This window comes from Somniosus microcephalus, chromosome 6 (genome assembly GCF_052327205.1).
Source record: "Somniosus microcephalus isolate GS21.2 chromosome 6, FLI_Smic_1.0, whole genome shotgun sequence".
Taxonomy (NCBI): domain Eukaryota; kingdom Metazoa; phylum Chordata; class Chondrichthyes; order Squaliformes; family Somniosidae; genus Somniosus; species Somniosus microcephalus.
This window is the reverse complement of record NC_140992.1, coordinates 111,750,124-111,772,599: the sequence shown is the minus strand read 5'-3', so window position 1 is coordinate 111,772,599 and position 22,476 is coordinate 111,750,124. Positions and strand designations below refer to the sequence as shown.

Here is a 22,476-nt window from a genome sequence, read left to right as displayed (position 1 = left end):
GCCATCCCAGGTATCAGCCTGGTGAATCTTTGCTGAACTCCTTCCATGGCAAGAACATCCTTCCTCAGATAAGGCGACCAAAACTGCACACAATACTCAAGATGTGGTCTCACCAAGGCCCTGTATAACTGCAGCAAGACATCCTTGTTCCTGTACTCAAACCCTCTCGCTACGAAGGCCAACATGCCATTTGCCTTCTTAACCGCCTGCTGCACCTGCATGCTTACCTTCAGTGACTGGTGCACAAGGACACCCAGGTCTCATTGCACTTCCTCTTCTCCCAATCTATTGCCATTCAGATAATAATCTGCCTTCCTGTTTTTGCCACCAAAGTGGATAACCTCGCATTTATCCACGTTATATTGCATCGGCCATGCTTTTGTCCAATCACCCAACCTGTCCAAATCATCCTGGAGTTTCTCGGCATCCTCCTCACAGCACACACGCCCACCCAGCTTTGTGTCATCTGCAAATTTGGAGGTATTACATCTAGTTCCCTTGTCGAGATCATTAATATATATTGTGAATAGCTGGGGCCCAAGGACCGATCCCTGCGGTACCCCACAAGTCACTGCCTGCCACTCGGAAAAAGACCCGTTTATTCCAACTCTTTGCTTTCTGTCTGCCAACCAGTTCGCTATCCAAGTTAATACCTTGCCCCCAACCCCATGTGCCTTAACTTTACAAGCTAATCTCTTATGCGGGACCTTATCGAAAGCCTTCTGCAAGTCCAAATACACTACTTCCACTGGTTCTCCCTTATCTATTTTACCAGTTACATCCTCAAAAAATTCCAGTAGATTAGTCAAGCACGATTTACCTTCTGTAAATCCATGTTGACTTTGTCCGATCCTGTCACTGTTTTTCAAGTGCTCTGCTATTACATCTTTTATAATGGACTCTAGCATTTTCCCCACTACCGATGTCAGGCTTACCGGTCTGTAATTCCCTGTTTTCTCTCTACCACCTTTTTTGAATAGTGGGGTAACATTAGCTACCCTCCAATCCATGGGTACTGTTCCAGATTCCATCGAATGCTGGAAGATGATCAGCAAAGCATCAACTATTTCTAGGGCCACTTCCTTAAGTACCCTAGGATGTAGATTATCAGGCCCTGGGGATTTATCGGCCTTCAATCTCATCAATTTCCCTAACACCATTTCCCTACAAATACTGATTTCTTTCAGTTCCTCCCTTTCATCAGACCCTATGTTCCCTGACATCTCTGGGAGGTTATTTGTGTCCTCCTTTATGAAGACAGAACCAAAATATTTAATTCGTCTGCCATTTCTTTGTTCCTCATTATAAATTCCCCTGATTCTGACCACAAGGGACCTACGCTTGACTTCACCAATCTTTTTCTCTTCACATATCTATAAAAGCTTTTACAGTCAGTTTTTATGTTCCCTGAAAGCTTACTCTCATATTTTATTTTCCCTTTCTTAATTAATCCCTTTGTCCTCCTTTGTTGAATCCTAAATTGCTCCCATCCTCAGGTTTACTGCTATTTCTGGCCAATTTATATGTCCTCTCCTTGGATCTTATGCTATCCCTAATTTCCCTTGTTAGCCACGGTTGAGTCACCTTTTTTGTTTTATTTTTATGCCAAACTGGGATGAACAAATTCTGTAGCTCATCCATGCAGTCTTTGAATGTACAGCCAGGCATGTATTGATCTATGACTAGCTGTAAGGGGGTAAGTAAGACTGACCTGTCATTTGCTCTGGCCATAGGGTAACCTCAGCTCTGATTGGTGCCTGCCCTCTGCCCGCCCTCTGCCCAACAGGACTCCTTGAAGGCTTGGCTGAAACTGGGAGATCAGAGATAAACTCTTGCCCCACCCGTATGGTGCAGTGGGTTGGCCCATCAATGAGCTGAGCCATGAACTTACTTTCCCCTCTCATTGTACAGATCATACAGTAACATTACTCTACATTGACACTACAGAGAACATTAGGATTGCCAACTCTGGTTGGAGTAATCTAAGAGGTTTCATCACATGACCTTCCCCCTCCAACCACCCCACCCCCATGCTCCTTGCCATTGGTCGTCCGACACACCAATCTTCAGAGCACACCATCTTCCCACGCCCATTGGAAAATTGAACAGACACTTCGTTACCTGATTGGATGATTCTTGACTGTTAGTTAAATAGCCTTTTTACCATCTCCAATATTTTTATGACTAATAAACAAAAGTGTTCAAGGAAAATTAAAAAGAGACACAATTTTTTCAATGGCCCTTTGATTTTTCTCCCAGATTTCTTGCAGCGGTGTCCTGGAGATTAATCTTTAATTCTGGGAGACTCCAGGGCAATCCTGGAGGGTTAGCAACCCTAGAGGGCATGCATCTTGGATCCCTGCTACTACACAGTAAAGAAAAGAGCTTGCATTTATATAGCAGCTTCTGCTGCCCCCACGACATCTCAAAGCACTTCCCGTCCATTGAATTGCGTGGCGTGGCAGCCCACTTGTACACAGCAAGGTCCCATAAATGGCCAGTTAATCAGTTTTAGGTTATATTGACTCAGGGAAGAAGGCTGGCCAGGAGAATTCCCTGTTCTTTGAATAATGCCATGGAGTCCTTTACGCCTACCTGAACAGACAGAAGGGGCCTCAGTTTAATGCCTCACCCAAAAAATGGCCCTTCCAACAATGCAGTACTCCCTCAGTACTGCACTGAAGTATCAGCCTACAATATGTGCTGAAGTCCATAATCAGGCTGGAACTCAAGATGCAGGAATGCAACCAAGTGATATCAATGAGCTTGACTCAGTTGGTAGCACAGGATCACAAAGTGGTTATATTTAGTGCACTGAATGTGTTGGACCTCCGACAACACATCTGGAAAGAAGAATTCTTTTGGTAATGTATGCAGTTTGGTTGGTGATTGGTTCATCAATCTGTTACTGTTTTTTTTTTACTGTGGTCCTGCCAGACTTCTGTCATCAGGAATTACACAATTGTTCTAGCTGGAGATATACATGAGTGGAGTACTAGCCAGATTCAGAGTTACCGTAATGGTAGGGTCATTAGGGAGAATAAATTACTGGGTTCTGCTGATTAGTGATGATAGTTCAGTTATTTTTTGATGGGTTGTTAACATTTAGGTAGTACTGTGTGTTCACTGGTCAGGATTCAACTTATAATGCAGCCGTTAAAAAGAATTTACAAACACCGAAAAATCAGGTCTCTTCTTTCTAGGTCATAAAGGTCCAATTCTTTGGAACTTGAATCCATCTGGGCCATCGCAGGTCGGACATCCCCTGCTGATCTCCCATCAGCTGGAGGAATTCCAAGCGCACCATTAGAACAGATTGTCATCCTGAACCTACTCCTCAAAAATCAAAAATTTCAGCTTCCTTGTCCTTCCAGAAAGCAAAGCTTCTGTCAATGTACTTGCAAATCTCATCATTGCTGAACCCTCCAAGGTCAGAGGAGTAGCCTTGCCCTGTCGGCATTTCATCCTCTTCGGGTGTGGCACTTTGCACGATGACTTTGGGCACCGGTCTCACAGCCATCACCGACTGCGTGGGGGAGTCACTTGTAGCTGCCATGTTTTCAGGGTTGCTGAAGAACCTTTGCTTAATGTCTTCAAACCCATTCTTCCATTCCCTTTTGCCGGCATCGATCTCCTCAATGACCGCCTTATGGAATGTACGGACCAAGTCCCAAGTGAACTTCCCTAAGTGGTCAAACACCTCGAAACACAGAAGGTGCCTCATTTTCCTTTCATCTGGGGGCAGGTCGAGCTCAAGGATATGAAAGTATCCCAGCATGAACAGGTCAAGGGTCAGACTATTGTAGTCAACGGGAACACCATTGACACGAGGGAGAAACTGCTCGGGCGAGTAAGTGATCCTCTGTCGGTTCAGTCGTCTAATTTGCCTGGATGGAACGTGGGATATGATATTTCTCCAGTTACTAATGAGTTTGGTGATGGTCCTTTGCTGCAGGAACAGATGCCGAAGTTTTCCATTTTGCATGGATTGCTTAGACTGGGGTTCCAGATGTGTTTCCGACTCTGGTTTTTGACCACTCTCTTCTGTTGCAGTCAGTTCTGCATCTTTTGGTGGTTCACGGCTGTTTTCAATGCTGGCAGCTTTACGCATGTCTCTGACTTTCAGTTTCAAAGACATAGTGTAAGTTGACTTTTTCCAGTGACCCAGGAATAACACAACTATTCTTTCTTTCCTCAGACTAGTCGACTCTGTCACAGGGGAACATGGAGCGTTGTCTTCTGCTACATAATCCTTTGAGCCAATTCCAGAGTCGCTTGTGTGCTCCGTGCCGGCTGACCGTGGAGGATTGGGCAGTTGTGCTTTAGTCAACTCACTCTGCTGAGCTCCGATGAAATCCCGGTGCCAGGATTCATCTTCAACAGTGTTGGCACCAACACGAGTACCTTCTGCACTTGGAGCTCTATCTCTACGTTCAGAACCCTTAGAGTAAGACTCCCCATTGTTCTCGTCTTTTTTTGCCATATCTTTCTGACTTCCTTGCGTGTTGCAGGATGCCAGAACTTTTTCTTTTGTCACACATTGCTTTTCAAAGTTTGCCCGGAGGCTGCGTACAGACACACCAAACTGTTGGATCTCTATCTCCACTTTGTTCCTGTTCATTCTTGAAGGCGTTTGGTCAGGCCTTGGAGAGAAGACAGCTGCCAATTCCACATTTGGCATTTTGGTAATTTCCTTGCTTTCATGGTCCGCGCGATCCTTTTCATTTAAATTTGACAGGAGGAGTGACATAGTCCTCACAATCCCGGATATCCTGTTGCACCACACAGGCAGAGGCGTGTGCTCCTCTTTGCCTGCATCCTGATGCAAAATCTGAGTATTGACTGTTATGTTGACAATGGGAGCAGGGAGAATGGTTCGCAGCTGTACTGCCAATCGGTTCAGCTCACCCTCATACTCCTGGCACTTCTTCATCACTTGGACAGTCTCGATCTGCTTCTCCAGGTAGATGAGGTCATCCTCAGTCAGAAGCTCTCCAAATGGGCCCAATATGGCATTGTGTTCCTGGGAATACCTCCATATCTCTGTCTGTAGGTAAGCACTTCCATTGTGCTTGACGGAACAAACAACATTTGAAATGGAGCCTCAGTCCACGCCACAATCGCTGACTAAGGATAAGACAAGCTTCCAAATTAAATGCAAAAAAGAATGCTATAAATAGGGTGCAATCTTCCTGCAGAGCTCACTTCATGTTCTCCATTTAACTTGGGCAGTTCACTTTTTATTTGCATCTTTCTCTAATATGTAAGGGTCTTGGGACTTGTTTCTACCACTTTACAGCTTCAAATGGAAAACTTTACCCCAGCTCATTCATAACAAACCTAAAAAATCTTTGATCAGTCTTAATTTTTGGTCAATATTTTTTGTTACAGCTTCAGAAAGTGAAAGATGTCAGAGCAGTGGAATGGGACATTCTAACCACGCCACCACCCCCGCCCCCGCCCCCCCCGAGTCACAAGTCACAACCAACACCTCCCGAGTCACTCCAACCCCCCGAGTCACTCCAACCCCCCCGAGTCACTTCAAACACCCCCCCCCGAGTCACTCCAGCCACCCCGAGTCACTCCAAACCCCCCGAGTCACTCCAACCCCCCCGAGTCACTTCAAACACCCCCCCCCGAGTCACTCCAGCCACCCCGAGTAACTCCAACCCCCCGAGTCACTCCAACCCCCCCGAGTCACTCCATACCCCCCCCCGAGTCACTCCAAACCCCCGAATCATTCCAAATCCTACCCCGAGTCACTCCAACCCCCCGAGTCACTCCAACCCCCCCGAGTCACTCCATACCCCCCCCGAGTCACTCCGACCCCCCGAGTCACTCCAACCCCCCCGAGTCACTCCATACCCCCCCCCGAGTCACTCCAAACCCCCGAATCATTCCAAATCCTACCCCGAGTCACTCCAACCCCCCCGTGTCACTCCAACCCCCCCGAGTCACTCCAAACCCCCCCCGAGTCACTCCAACCCCCCGAGTCACTCCAACCCCCCGAGTCACTCCATACCCCCCCGAGTCACTCCAAACCCCCGAGTCACTCCAACCCCCCCGAGTCACTTCAAACACCCCCCCCCCGAGTCACTCCAGCCACCCCGAGTCACTCCAACCCCCCGAGTCACTCCATACCCCCCCCCGAGTCACTCCAAACCCCCAAATCATTCCAAATCCCACCCCGAGTCACTCCAACCCCCCCGTGTCACTCCAACCCCCCCGAGTCACTCCAAACCCCCCCCCGAGTCACTCCAACCCCCCGAGTCACTCCAACCCGCCGAGTCACTCCAACCCCACCCGAGTCATTCCAAATCCCACCCCGAGTCACTCCAACCCCCCTCCACGAGTCACTCCAACCCCCCCGAGTCATTCCAAACCCCACCCCGAGTCACTCCAACCCCCTCCCCCGAGTCACTCCAACCCCCTCGAGTCATTCCAAACCCCACCCCGAGTCACTCCAACCCCCCTCCCCGAGTCACTCCAACCCCCCGAGTCACTCCAACCCCCCGAGTCATTCCAAACCCCATCCCGAGTCACTCCAAACCCCCGAGTCATTCCAAACCCCACCCCGAGTCACTCCAACCCCCCTCCCCCGAGTCACTCCAACCCCCCCGAGTCATTCCAACCCCCCCCGAGTCATTCCAAACACCCCCCCGAGTCACTCCACCCCCCCCGAGTCACTCCACCCCCCCCGAGTCACTCCAACCCCCCCGAGTCATTCCAAACCCCCCCCAAGTCACTCCAACCCCCCCCTATTCACTCCAACCCCCCCAGGTCACTCCAACCCCCCCGACTCACTCCAACCCCCCCCCGAGTCACTCCAACCCCCCGAGTCATTCCAACCCCCCCGGAGTCACTCCAACGCCCCCCCCCCGAGTCACTCGAAACCCCCTGAGTCACTCCAACCACTCCCGAGTCACTCCAACCCCCCAAGTCAATCCAACCCACCCCCCCGAGTCACTCCAACCTCCCGAGTCACTCCAACCCCCCGAGTCACTCCAACCCCCCCCGAGTCACTCCAACCCCCCGAGTCATTCCAACCTCCCCCGAATCACTCCAACCCCCCCGAGTCACTCCAAACCGCCCCCCCGAGTCACTCCAACCCCCCCGAGTCACTCCAACCACCCGAGTCACTCCAACCCCTCCCGAGTCATTCCAAATCCCACCCCGAGTCACTCCAACCCCCCCGAGTCACTCCAAGCCCCCCGAGTCACTCCAACCCCCCTGAGTCATTCCAATCCCCCCCGAGTCACTCCAACCCCCCCGAGTCATTCCAACCCCCCCCGAATCACGCCAACCCCCCCGAGTCACTCCAAACCGCCCCCCCGAGTCACTCCAACCCCCCCGAGTCACTCCAACCACCCGAGTCACTCCAACCCCTCCCAAGTCATTCCAATCCCACCCCGAGTCACTCCAACCCCCCCGAGTCACTCCAAGCCCCCCGAGTCACTCCAACCCCCCCGAGTCATTCCAACCCCCCCCGAGTCACTCCAACCCCCCCTGAGTCATTCCAAACCCCCCACCGAGTCACTCCAACCCCCCCGAGTCACTCCAACCCCCCGAGTCACTCCAACCCCTCCCGAGTCATTCCAAACCCCACCCCGAGTCACTCCAACCCCCCTCCCCCGAGTCACTCCAACCCCCCCGAGTCATTCCAAACCCCACCCCGAGTCACTCCAACCCCCCTCCCCCGAGTCACTCCAACCCCCCGAGTCACTCCAACCCCTCGAGTCATTCCAAACCCCATCCCGAGTCACTCCAACCCCCCCGAGTCACTCCAACCCCCCGAGTCACTCCAACCCCCCTGAGTCATTCCAAACCCCCCCCGAGTCATTCCAAACCCCCCTGAGTCATTCCAAACCCCACCCCGAGTCACTCCAACCCCCCTCCCCCGAGTCACTCCAACCCCCCGAGTCTTTCCAAACACCCCCCCGAGTCACTCCAACCCCCCCGTGTCATTCCAAACCCCCCCGAGTCACTCCAACCCCCCCCCGAGTCATTCCAAACCCCACCCCGAGTCACTCCAACCCCCCTCCCCCGAGTCACTCCAACCCCCCCGAGTCATTCCAAACCCCCCCGAGTCACTCCAACCCCCCCCGAGTCATTCCAAACCCCCCCGAGTCACTCCATCCCCCCCGATTCACTCCAACCCTCCCGAGTCATTCCAAACCCCCCCAAGTCACTCCAACCTCCCCGATTCACTCCAACCCTCCCGAGTCATTCCAAACCCCCCCAAGTCACTCCAAACCCCCCGAGTCACTCCAACCCCCCCGAGTCACTCCAACCCCCGAGTAACTCCAACCCCTCCTGAGTCATTCCAAATCCCACCCCGAGTCACTCCAAACCCCCTCCCCCGAGTCACTCCAACCCCCCCCGAGTCATTCCAAACCCCACCCCGAGTCACTCCATCCCCCCCGAGTCACTCCAACCCCCCCGAGTCATTCCAAACCCCCCCAAGTCACTCCAACCCCCCCGAGTCACTCCAACCCCCCCAAGTCACTCCAACCCCCCTCCCCCGAGTCACTCCAACCCCCCCGACTCACTCCAACCCCCCCCGAGTCACTCCAACCCCCCGAGTCATTCCAACCCCCCCCGAGTCACTCCAACCCCCCAGAGTCACTCCAACCCCCCCGACTCACTCCAACCCCCCCACCCCAAGTCACTCCAACCCCCCCGAGTCACTCCAACCACCCCCGAGTCACTCCAACCTCCCCCAGAGTCACTCGAACCCCCCCCGATTCACTCCAACCCCCCCCGAGTCACTCCAACCCCCCAAATCACTCCAACCCGCCCCCCCGAGTCACTCCAACCTCCCGAGTCACTCCAACCTCCCGAGTCACTCCAACCCCCCCGAGTCACTCCAACCCCCCCCAAGTCACTCCAACCCCCCCGAGTCACTCCAACCAACCCCCCCGAGTCACTCCAACTAACCCCCCCGAGTCACTCCAACTCCCCCCCCCCCCCAAATCACTCCAACTCCCCCTCCCCGAATCACTCCAACTCCCCGGAGTCACTCCAACCACCCGGAGTCACTCCAACCACCCCAAGTCACTCCAATCCCCCCAAGTCACTCAAACCCGCCCCCCCAAGTCACTCCAACCTCCCGAGTCACTCCAACCCCCCCCGAGTCACTCCAACCCCCCCCCCCGAGTCACTCCAACTCCCCCCGAGTCACTCCAACTTCCCGAGTCACTCCAACCCCCCCCGAGTCACTCCAACCACCCCCCGAGTCACTCCAACCACCCCCCGAGTCACTCCAACCCCCCCCGAGTCACTCCAACCCCCCCGAGTCACTCCAACTTCCCCCCCGAGTCACTCCAACCCCCCCGAGTCACTCCAACCACCCCCCGAGTCACTCCAACCACCCCCCGAGTCACTCCAACTTCCCCCCCCAGTCACTCCAACCACCCCCGAGTCACTCCAACTTCCCCCCCCCCGAGTCACTCCAACCCCCCCCGAGTCACTCCAACCACCCCCCCCCCCGAGTCATTCCAAACCCCCCCCCCCCGAGTCACTCTAGCCCAAGGGTCAGTCTAAGCCATTGTGCTAAACCTCGGGTTACTCTAACTTCTGGATCATTTTAACCCTCCACGCGCTCTAACCCTTCTCACTCTCAGGTCAATCTAACCTTATGTCATTGTCAGAAGTTAGGGTGCACGCGTTCAATTTAGAACAGCGTAGAGGGAGCTTTATTCTATGTCTAACCTGCGTTGTACTTGACCTGGGAATGCTTGATGGGACAGTGTAGAAGAGAGCTTTACTCTGATCTGTGCTGCGTCTAACTTGGATGTGTTTTGACATTGACACTGAGAGCAAGAAGTGGGAAAGTGGGCCATTTCCCAGCACTGACATCTCCCAGCTCGATGAGCACAACATTGCCCCTTGAAAGAAAGATCAAAGACTATAAATTATGTTTATAAATCCTGTGGAATCCAATGTTTCTGTTTTTGCAAGATTAGCCTTATCCTTAAAGGTGATGCACACATACCAAACAAGGGTTAAAAAATACAACATAATGTAATAACAATTCACACTGAAACTGCAGGTATGCAAAACACACAGCAAAACACCCGGAGACTGCAGGACTGCATAATACAGAGAAATGCACACGGACACTGCAGGTATGCAAAACACACAGAAACACATCCCAAGACTGCAGGTCTGCAGCATACACAACAATGCACATGGAGATTGCTGGTTTGCAAAATACACAGCAATGCACATTAAGAATGCGGGTTTGCAAATACACAGCAATGCACATGGAGAATGCGGGTTTGCAAATACACAGCAATGCACATGGAGAATGCGGGTTTGCAAATACACAGCAATGCACATGAAGATTGCAAGCCTACAAAATGCACAATATTGCACACTGATACTACAGCTCTACAAAATACACAGCAACATAAACTTGAACTGCAGCTCTGTAGACACACAGCAACGCCTCCCGATACTGCAGATCTGAAGAATGCACAGCAATGCACTCTAATACTGTATGTCGGTGGAACATAGGAACATGGGTAGGCTGTAACATTTGCATATTGATTTATCATTGGCCCGCAGGCATCTGTAAGGAATACCTATTATATTCACATGTGATCACATGCTGAGTTGTCATTGGCCTGCAGGCATCTGTAAGGACTGCTTTTGTTTAGAAGACCCAGGGGTCCTGACTCCATCTCGTCCACACAGTGTGTATTGATTGAGAAAGCTTACAGACCTGATGCTTCATTAAAAGAGTTTAAATTGTAATACTCCGTTGTCCTGCAATTTATTATTTTTGTACAAAGTGTGTAAAACAAGACATGATGTCAGAACAGGGATTTGAAATGGACATTGTTGGAGCTCCCTTACCTCGAATGAATTGGGAATCCTTGAACTTACATAGAGAATGGTGCAAGTTCAAGCAACACGTGGAATTAATGTTCTCGGGTCCGTTGAAAAGAAAAGGAGGAAGAAGAAAAATGCAGCTACCTACTCCTGTGGATCGAAGAAAAATGGGGAGAGACATTTTTAACACATGGTCTCTCACCGCAGATGAAGCAAAGGTACTGAAAAGTTATTTTGACCGTTTTGAAGCATATGTGATGCCCAAGACAAAGACGATATTTGCTAGGTACAAGTTTCAGGAGAAAGTACAAGGAGCTAGTGAGTCGTTTGAACAGTTCGTGACTGAGTTAAAACTACTGGTAAAAGACTGTGAATATGCCGATAAAGATGAGATGGTCAGAGACCGCATCGTGTTTGGAATACATTCAGCTAAAGTGAGAGAGAAACTTTTGAATGTTGGGTCCGGGCTAACGCTGGACAAAGCTATGGACATAACTAGATCGCACGAGATAGCCCAAGCACAGTTGAAAACCATAACCGGCGCCACGAGCAGCTCGAGTGAACAGACAGTGCACGCAGTTAATAGACACACACCAAAGAACACTGCCCAGAGAGCGTGTTTCAGAACAGAAAGAACAGAGAGAGTTCTAAAAATGGGTGACACAGACATAAAACGCTTCAAAAACTGTGGATATTGTGGAAACAACTGGCATGGAGAAAAGGAGTACTGCCCTGCTAAAGGAAGACAATGTACTAAATGTGGTAAACGGAGCCATTTTGCTAAAGTTTGCAAGACTGTTTTCGGAAAAGCAGTACACACAGTGAGTGACAGGCAAATGCCAGATAGAGAGCCAAATGCAGAGGAACTGTTTATTGATTTTGTATCACAGAAAAAACAGATTTCAGAGACTGAGCAAGCTTTTGCCGATATTGAGGAAAACAGGGCAAAGAGCTTAAGTTTAAACTAGACACTGGATCTCAGGTTAATGTAATTCCTCTGAGTGAGTATCACAGCTTGAAGGATGAGTGTGAGCTACAGCCCACCTCACGCAGACTGACCAGCTATGGAGGTGAGCAGCTCATTGTAAAAGGCACATGCATGATGAAATGTAAGTACAAAGAAAGTGACGTGATGTTGGATTTTTACATTGTTGACACTCGAGCACCTCCAGTGCTAGGTCTAAAGGCATGTTTAGACATGGACCTCGTCAAGCTAGTGCTATCATTGACAGCACCAGTTGAGAAGCAGACAGTCATGGAAGAGTTTGCTGACGTTTTCAAAGGAATCGGACTATTCCCAGGTGAATGCACTATTCACCTAGACCCAGCAGCAACCCCTGTGGTTTGCCCACCGAGAAGGATACCCCTTGCTCTACGTAGTTGCCTGAAGGAGGAGCTGCAGAGCACGGAGAATACAGAAATCATCGTCTGGGTAACAGAACCGACAGAGTGGGTCAACGCGTTAGTAGTGGTTGAGAAACCACGTACAGGCAAGCTCAGAGTCTGTCTCGACCCCAGAGATTTGAACAAGGCTATCAAACGCCCTCACTACCCTCTACCAATGCTAGATGACATCACACCCAAGCTAATGGGAGCACGTTACTTCAGTGTAATGGACGCACGATCAGGATACTGGACTATCAAGCTCACGGAAGAGTCATCTAAGCTAACAACGTTCAACGCACCATTTGGACGCTACCGATTTCTGCATTTACCATTTGGTCTTATCTCAGCTCAGGATGAATTCCAGCAGAAGATCGACGAAACCTATAAAGGCCTCGACGAGGTAGCCGCAATCATAGATGACATCCTCATCTATGGCAGGAATAGAGAGGAACATGACAGGAACCTCTGTGCGATGCTACAAAGATCACGGGGGAAAGGTATCCGGCTCAACCCCGAGAAAAACATAATTGGATCCACCGAGATCAGTTATTTCGGGCATCGCCTCTCAACTGATGGCATTAAGCCAGATCCAGAGACAATCTCCGCCATCAAGAAGATGGAGCCGCCGAAGAACCGCGCAGAGCTAGAGACAGTACTAGGCATGGTTAACTACTTAGCCAAGTTTGCCCCGAGCCTCTCCGAAATCAACGTACCCATGCGTCAGTTGCTCAAACAATCCAATGAGTTCCTGTGGGACAAACAACATGACACAGCATTTCAGAAAATGAAAGACCTAATCGCCAGAGAACCAGGACCAGTTCTTGCCTACTTCGACCCCAACAAAGAGCTCAGACTACAAGTGGATGCATCAAAGTACGGACTAGGCGCTTCCAGATCTCTCACAGACAGTGAAATCAACTATGCTCAAATCGAGAAAGAGCTATATGCAATTCTGTTCAGATGTAAGCGTTTCCACCAATACGTCTATGGACGACAAGTCATTGTGGAATCCGACCACAAGCCCCTTGAGTCAATCATGAGGAAACCACTAGCCGCAGCCCCACCAAGGCTACAGAGAATGATCCTTCAGCTACAGAAGTACGACTTCACAATCATTCACCGTCCAGGCAAAGACATTCCTGTCGCAGACACGCTCTCCAGAAAGTCTCTTAGCTACCAGGTCAGCAGCCTCAGTGAAGGCATGGATGCGCAGGTGCACATGGTGTACAACAGCTTACCTGTGAGTGACTCAAAACTGAAGGAGATCCGAGCAGAAACAGAGAAAGATGCACAACTCACACTGCTGAGCAAAGTCATACATGAAGGATGGCCTGAGGAAAGGAGGAAATGCCCTCAGAGCATATCTGAATTCTGGAATCATAGAGACGAACTGTCACAAGTCAACGGAATCGTCTTCAAAGGGGAGAAAATCATCATTCCTACCAGTCTCACAGAAGAGATGTTGACAAAAATTCATGCTGGACATATGGGCATGGAAAAATGCAAGCAAAGAGTACGTGACATTGGCCCAGAACTTGGTGTCGGGGGCTTGCTGCGTGTGCAAGCCCCTGATGTGCACTTACCCGGCGCACCGACATCTGAAACCTGGCCCGCAGTGGATTTCCTGTCAGTGGCCCGGTTCTGATGTCGGCGCGCTGTGCTTACCTGACCCAGCGGCGTAGTTAGTGCGATGTGCCGGCTGGGATCAGGTGAGCACTGTTCAGCCAATCAGGGGAGGGGAAACTTCATTCATAAGTTTGAGAGTAAGAACTGTCAAACTCATGAAAAGTACTGCACTCCAAAACACTACTTAAACTTTAAATAAAATTTTAAAAAACATCCCAATCATTAAATTAAGTATAAATAAGTTTAAAAAAATAATTTAAACAATAATTTTTTTTTTTTGAAAAAAATAAATTTTTAATAAAAAGGGTCTAAAACTAAACTTACCTTATTGTAGATTCTTTAAAATAATAAACCTGTGGAAAAAAAATTCTAACTTGCACTAAAACACCACTTACCTGTAAAAATAAATACTTACGTGTGCTTTTTACAAGCGTAAAGACCGGAGGCCTTTACGCATGCGCAAATCCCCCAAAACAGAGGAAATCCAAGACACACACGCTGCCCCCTACAGCGCACGCGCTAGCCTCTCCACCTCTTGGGTTAGAGGAGAGGAAATGCCGGTTTTCAGCGCATGCGCTGTGCATGCTGAAAACCGGCATTTCCTCCGGCCAGACGCGTGAGTACCCCTTCCGTACTCACGCGTTTGGGGAGGAATTACTGCCCCATAATGTTTTGGCCCGGAATGTGCAAACACATTGAGGACATTGTCGGAAAATGTTCCATTTGTCTAGAACGCTGCCCATCAAATGTCAAAGAGCCCATGATACCTCACCGTGTCCCAGACAGGCCCTGGCAGGTCGCGGCAACAGATCTGTTCACATGGAACAATGAGGACTACATAGTGACTGTTGATTACTACAGCAGATTTTTTGAATTGGACAAGCTTCACAGCACCACATCTGCAGCTGTGAGCCAAAAGCTAAAGGCAGCCTTTGCCAGGCATGGCATTGTCGAGACTTTAGTCTCAGACAATGGCCCCCAATACAAATCAAAAGAGTTCGAGTCGTTTGCCAAGGCATGGGATTTCACACATGTCACATCAAGCCCACATTACCCTCAAAGTAATGGTCTTGCTGAAAAAACTGTCCAGATTGCAAAAACTCTCATGGACAAAGCCAAAGCGAACAAAAGAGACCCCTACATCAGTCTCCTTGAGTACCGCAACACTCCAGTTGACAACTTCAAGTCACCAGCATAGCTGTTGATGAGCCACAGACTTCGCTCAATCCTTCCAAGCACCAACCAGCAGCTACAGCCAGAAGTCGTCGGCTGCAAGCAAGTGCATGCAAAACGTGTACAGAGACAGCAACACCAAAAGAGATACTATGACAGGTCAGCTAGACTACTGCCGCCGCTGCACAATGGAGAATCCGTCAGAATCCAGGAGCATGACTACTGGAAGCCAGCAGTCGTCATCCAGCCAGCTGACACTGAGCGATCGTATCACGTCCGCACCCCAGAAGGACAGGTGTACTGCCGCAATCGCAGGCACCTCCTGAACACCAAGGAACAACACCGTCATTCTGATGAGAGGATCAGTTCAACAGAGTGTGATGAACAGAGCAATACACAAAACACATCATACTTACCTGAACCTAAACCTGAACTGGAATTGTTGACCGATTCAGGAGCATGCTCAGTTCCATATCACACAAGGTCGGGACAAGAGGTCAAGCCTAGAGTTATCCTTGACTTGTGAACTGTGAAAGGGTGTAGGCGGATTGCTGCCCTAAAAAAAAACTACATCGTTATTGAAATGTTGAGATGTTTTCAGTGCTAGTTAAATGTTGAGTTTACTTATATGTTGATGCTACTGAGAACATTATGTAATGTAGAAGAAAGGTTCAAAAGTAATGCATAACATTTTTCTTTTAAAAGGGGATGTAACATTTGCATATTGATTTATCATTGGCCCGCAGGCATCTGTAAGGAATACCTATTATATTCACATGTGATCACATGCTGAGTTGTCATTGGCCTGCAGGCATCTGTAAGGACTGCTTTTGTTTAGAAGACCCAGGGGTCCTGACTCCATCTCGTCCACACAGTGTGTATTGATTGAGAAAGCTTACAGACCTGATGCTTCATTAAAAGAGTTTAAATTGTAATACTCCATTGTCCTGCAATTTATTATTTTTGTACAAAGTGTGCAAAACAAGACATAGGCCATTTGTGCCCTTGAGCCTGTTCATTTATTTTGGTTGTAGCTGATCTGTACCTGAACTCCATTTAGCCACCTTTGCTCCATGTCCCTTGATACCCTTACCTAACAAAAACCTATCGAGCTCAGTCTTGAAAATGTCAATTGGCCCAGTGCTAAAAACATTTGGGAAGCAAGTTCCAGATTTCTACTACCCTTTGTGTGGAAAAAATGCTTCCTGATTTCACTCCTAAATGGCCTAGCTCTAGTTTTAAGATTTTGCTCCTGTGTTCTGGAATACCTCACCAGAGGAAATAGTTTCTCTTTATATACCCTATATTGAATCCTTTTATCATTTTAAAGGCCTCAATAAGATCACCTCTCAATCTTCTAAATGCAAACCAAGTTTGTGCAACCTGTCCTCATATATATTATCCCTTTAAGCCCCAGTATCAACGCTGTACCCCCTCCAAGGCTAATATATCTTTCCTGCAGCGTGCTGCCTAATACTGAACCCAGATGTGGTCTGACCAAAGCACTGTATGACTGAGCATAACTTCCTCACTTCTGTATCCCAACCCCCTTGAGTTAAAGGTCATGAGCCTTTTTGATTACTTGTTGTAGCTGTGCACTAGCATTTAATGAGCTGGGCACATGGACACCCACATTCCTTTGCTTCTCCACTGCTCCGAGTCTCTCACATTGAAGAAAATATTCGGATTTGTCTTTCTCGGATCTGAAGTGGATGACATCAGAGCACGTTGGGTATTAATACTGCAGGAACATGCTGACACCTTGGGGGCAATTTGAACCTAGCCCTCCTGCTGGGAAACTGACGGGATCCGATGCAACGCTGGTTTCACACCAATGTTCCCCCTCATTTTTTTTTGGGTGCTCGGCCCCTTTTAAAGGGGCTGCGCAGCCCATTCACAGTTTCCTTTAACATTGGAAAAGCCGGTCCCGGGCTGTGCAGGACTGGCAGAGAGCTGTGTGGCCGCGCAGTTTATAGGGAGCATTATCTCACACCCTGCCCAATTTTACCTAATTGAAGTCAATGCAGAGTAATGTTGGATGGAGTGTGAAACTTGACATTTCGCCTGATCCCGTGGGCTTCCCAGCAGACCTAGACACCTGTTGCCCTTGTTACACTTGGGTCTCCCCCCTCAGCCAGTAAAGATATAAATGTCTAAATATTGAGCAGCTAAATCGAAAAGAACTCCAGCTCTGTTGACTCCACTGAAACTTGTGGAAGGCAGCGATGCAACAACTGGAGTAACATTGTGTTGGCCCCAGTGTAACACCTGGAGTCATGGAACAGCCCACTATCCAATGCACTGCATCACATAGATTGAGTTATCCTTTTTTTTTAATTCATTGATGGGATGTGGGCGTCACTGGCTGGCTAGGCCTGCATTTAGTGCCCATCCCTAATTGCCCTTGAGAAGATGGTGGTGAGCCACCTTCTTGAACCGCTGCAGTCCATATGGTGTAGGTACACCCACAATGCTGTTAGGAAGGGAGTTCCAGGATTTTGGCCCAGCGACAGTGAAGGAACGGCGATACAGGTCCAAATCAGGATAGTGTGTGGCTTGGAGGGGAACTTGTAGGTGGTGATGTTCCCATGTGTCTGCTGCCCTTGTCCTTCTAAGTGGTAGAGGTCGCGGGTTTGGAAGGTGCTGTTGAAGGAGCTTTGGCGAGTTGCTGCAGTGCATCTTGTAGATGGTACACACTGCAGCCACAGTGCGCCGGTGGGGGAAGGAGTGAATGTTGAAGGTGGTGGATGGAGTGCCAATCAAGCGGGCTGCTTTATCCTGAATGGTGTCGAGCTTCTTGAGTGTTGTTGGGGCTGCACTCATCCAGGCAAGTGGAGAGTATTCCATCACACTCCTGACTTGTGCCTTGTAGATGGTGGAAAGGCTTTGGGGAATCAGGAGGTGAGACACTCGCCGCAGAATTCCCAGCCTTCTGGCCTGCTCTTGTAGCCACAGTATTTATATGGCTGGTCCAGTTCAGTTTCTGATCAATGGTAACACCCAGGATGTTGATAGTGGGGGATTCAGCGATGGTAAAGCCATTGAATGTCAAGGGGAGATGGTTAGAGTCTCGCTTGTTGGAGATGGTCATTGCCTGGCACTTGTGTGGTGCGAATGTTACTTGCCACTTGTCAGCCCAAGTCTGAATGTTGTCCAGGTCTTGCTGCATATGGACACGGACTGCGTCAGTATCTGACGAGTCTCGAATGGTGCTGAACAGTGTGCAATCATCAGCGAACATCCCCACTTCTGACCTTATGATGGAGGGAAGGTCATTGATGAAACAGCTGAAGATGGTTGGGCCTAGGACACTGCCCTGAGGAACTCCTGCAGTGATGTCATGTGATTGAGATGAATGACCTCCAACAACCACAGCTAACTTCCTTTGTGCTAGGTATGATTCCAACCAATGGAGAGTTTTCCCCTTGATTCCCATTGACTTCAGTTTTGCTAGGGCTCCTTGATGCCACACTCGATCAAATGCTGCCTTGATGTCAAGGGCAGTCACTCTCACCTCACCTCTTGAGTTCAGCTCTTTTCTGTTAGTGTGAGTCTGATTCCTTGGGCCAGTAGACAAGGTAGATCCATGGATTCCAGTCTCTGGAACACCAACTATCTCTTTACCAAATATCAGTCCTGAAATGTGTAATTTCCACTATGAGCACTGGAGGAACCCTGAACGTATAATTTGTCACTGTGAGGTTTTTGGATCTTCTCTGCCTTCCTTAGCTTTTAGTTTCTGTACTTTAGGCTCTCATGTGAGTTTTAGGCCTCTGCGCCTCCAGGGTGTATCGTCACTTGCTCTGAAAACTAGGAAAGCTTTGATAGTGTGCCCAGGAAAACAAACAGAAACTTTCCTTTAGATTTTTTTTTAAGCTACTGGATATACCCTCCACAGGATTCTCCTTGTCTTTGAAGGTGCTGGAGGGACCGCACAACAGAGTTTGTTTTAGGCCTTAACTATCAAATGAATTTATTGATCAGTGGATGAGAAGTTAGAGAATATGATCACTCTCCAACCTGTCTCTGTCACCTTTGTGTGCAGGTTGTCTCTGTCATTTTCCCTCTGGATCTGTCTCTCTTTCTTCTCCCTTCTCTTTCTTTTCCCTAACACTTTTTGCATCTTTCTCTGCCCTTTTCTTTTCATCTTTCCTTTTGGGAGGGTGGTGGTGGATAGCACGACATGGAAAGGAGCCACCAACAGCTGTCGTCTGCATTTTCCAGTGGGGGCTACAGGAAAACTGTGGCCCTCAGTGGGTCCCATCTCCTCGTCAACCATTACTCATGCTTCTCCCATTGTACCTGCAACGTTTTGCCTTCTCACTAACTGCTTCTCTTCCTACCACACCCTCACTCCTATTGCTCCCCTACTCACTGCCACGACTACCCCTACAACCTCTTTCTCTTTGAACTATTCAGTCAACCCCAGTATTCTCCCGCCTCCTCACTCCGCGGTCACTCACCTCGCCCTTAACCCTCCAGCCACTCCCTCCTCAATTCCACTCCATTCATGCTGTTACATTGGGTGAACATAAGAACATAAGAAATAGGAGCAGGAGTAGGCCAATCAGCCCCTCGAGCCTGCTCCGCCATTCAATAAGATCATGGCTGATCTGATCCTAACCGCCAATCTACTATCACAGAACCATCTCCTGAATCTAACAGAATTAGACACACGAAATAGGAGCAGGATCAGGCTACACGGCCCCTGGGCCCGCTCCGCTACCCACAGGGCCATGACCGATCCGAACCTAGACTCATGTCCAAATTCCTGCCCGCTCCCCATAACCCTTTATTCCCTTTACTTCTAGGAAAATGTCTATATCTGTTTTAAATTTATGTAATGATGTAGCTTCTACAGCTTTTTGGGGCAGCATATTCCATGGACCTACCACCCTCTGAGTGAAGTAGTTCCTCCTCATCTCAGTTTTGAAAGAGCAGCCCCTTATTCTAAGACTATGCCCCCTAGTTCTAGTTTCACCCATCATCGGGAACATCCTCCCCGCATCCACCTGATCCAACCCCTTCACAATCTTATATGTTTCAATAAGATCGCCTCTCATTCTTCTGAACTCCAATGAGTAGAGTCCCAATCTACTCAACCTCTCCTCAGATGTCCATCCCCTCATCCCCGGGATTAACCGAGTGAACCTTCTTTGTACTGACTCGAGAGCAAGTATGTCTTTTCTTAAGTATGGACACCAAAACTGTATGCAGTATTCCAGGTGCGGTCTCACCAATACCTTGTACAACTGAAGCAATACCTCCCTATTTTTATATTCTATCCCCCTAGCAATGAAAGCCAACATTCCATTGGCCTTCTTAATCACTTGCTGCACCTGCATACTAACTTTTTGAGTTTTGTGCACCAGGACCCCCAGATCCCTTTGTACTTCAGTACTTTCCAGTTTCTTGCCATTAAGATAATAACTTGCTCTACGATTTTTCCTGCCAAAGTGCATAACCTCACACTTTCCAGTATTGTATTCCATCTGCCAAATCTCTGCCCACTTATTTAGCCTGTCTATGTCCCCTTGCAGGTTTTTTATGTCCTCCTCACTCACTACTTTCCCTCCCATCTTAGTATCATCTGCAAACTTTGATATGTTACACTCGGTCCCCTCCTCCAAATCGTTAATATATGTAATACCCACTGGAAATGTTATGTACGCTAAGTATGGTTATCAATCTTTAACTTAGACACTATTATCATTGTTATAAATCCCTGGGTTAAAGTTGCCCATGTGAAGGTACGGCAAGAACTTTTAAGGACACAATGTGGCTAAGAGCATACTTTCCATAATTCTGCACCAGTATCAACTGTTGCAGACAGTGAGGCTGGGCAGTTTCCAGGCAGAAACCCCAGGAGGAAGGGGTGGAGTCGGGGTTTTCGAGCGGGAAAAGGGAGCGACTGGAAGAGAAGAGGGCAGGAGCTCTGAAAAAAGAGGGCTCAGGAGGCAAATGGCTGCCGCATCCCGTCCCGGGCTTCCAAACTCGGCCGCTGCCCTTCGTATTAGTAGCTCTGCATCCAGAACTCAAAGTGGGATTCAGTGATCGTGAAGAGAATTCAACGAAGGGGTTCGGAGTCGTAAGTCTTGCAGACATTATACATACCATGAGCTCCAACTTAAGCACGCCAACGAAAGAGTGCACTGGAATTTGGACACAGGGACAGATTCTCCTTTGAATCCATATAAATGGAGAATGTATGTTTATTATGTCTAGATTCATTCTAATGTATGCAAATGTCTAATTTAGGTCATTGACCCGTAATCTTCTTATACTGTCTGACGTTAAAACTATAAAGTAAGATAATTAGAATTAAGCCATTGTAGTAGTGATCTCCTTACTGGACTATAGAATACTGTCTACAACAGAGACCACATCTCACATATATCTAGAGAACCGTGAAGGGGTTACATTTTGGGGGCTCGTCTGGGATTGTGGTCTATTTATGTCAGTAAACTAACAGTATTGAATGCTCATTGCTAAGAGAGTGGTTTGTGGTTTCTACTGGGCTGTTTGAGCATAAAAGATGGATGTTATTGAGGTTGAAGCTTGGTGCAAATGGAAGCAGATAGCTACTACCCATGCCATTGTGCTGAATGGTGTTGCTAACGATGACCCTGATGATGTCTTGCTAAGGGCTCTGAATTGTGTCAAAGCCTTTGGAAAGGTTAGGATAGTTGAGCGCTGCTTGGATACAGCTACCAAGAAGCAGTTTGTGTTGATCCAGACATCAGAGAACCTGAGAGGTCATGGTTTACCTGAGGCAGTTGGGCTTTCTGAAGAGGCTGGTCCCTGGCCAGTTCAGTTTGTCCCTATTACTACTAAGGAAGAAGAAGGGTTTCAGACCAAGTTGTTGTTATTCTTGAGACAAGAAGGAAAGACTGTTGCTGATGTCATAGGTCTGATAGGTCCTTCGGCCCTGGATATGAACACTCAGTTGGTCAGTGCCATTAGTTCTCTGGTGGATAAATGCACCAATCTGCCCTTCGAGGCTCAGGGATACCGTAAGCTCCGTATGTTCTCAGGAGTGAGACCAACTCCCAGTGGGGAAGAGGAGTACGACGCCTGGGCTGAGCAGACCCTGCCTTTGCTAGAGGAATGGCAGTGCAGTGACAATGTGAAGAGGCAGAGAATAGTAGAAAGCCTTAAGGGTCCTGCTGCTGACATTGTAAGATTCTTAAAGGCGCAGAACACCTCTGCTACTTCCTTTGACTACATGCAGGCTCTAGAAACTGCCTTTGGAACTACTGAAACCATTTCAGATTTGATGGTCAGATTCAGAAGCACATTCCAGTGTGAGGGAGAGAAGCTGTCCAGTTATCTGCTGAGAATAGACAAACTGCTACATTGTATGTTACGGAAAAGAGGGATTGAGTTGCCTGAAATGAATCGGTTCTGCATTGAACAGGTTGTGCGAGGTGCATTGCTCGAAGACGTGACTGCTCT

General features: G+C 48.8%; 2 protein-coding genes across 8 annotated transcripts in view; both read right to left on the bottom strand.

Annotated features, from left to right (window-relative positions):
- Positions 1 to 22,476, bottom strand: part of LOC147115992 (espin-like) — a 470,195-nt gene that overhangs the window by 60,983 nt on the left and 386,736 nt on the right. The window lies entirely within an intron of this gene.
- LOC147115993 (espin-like protein) lies at positions 1,705 to 5,433 on the bottom strand. Its single transcript, XM_085990694.1, has one exon. It carries the CDS (start codon positions 4,931 to 4,933, stop codon positions 3,338 to 3,340), a length of 1,596 nt encoding a protein of 531 aa, XP_085846820.1. The 5' UTR covers positions 4,934 to 5,433; the 3' UTR covers positions 1,705 to 3,337.

Bases quoted from the DNA above. Each gene is read 5' to 3' on its own strand.
- LOC147115993 (XM_085990694.1), bottom strand. From the start codon at position 4,933: ATGAAGAAGTGCCAGGAGTATGAGGGTGAGCTGAACCGATTGGCAGTA.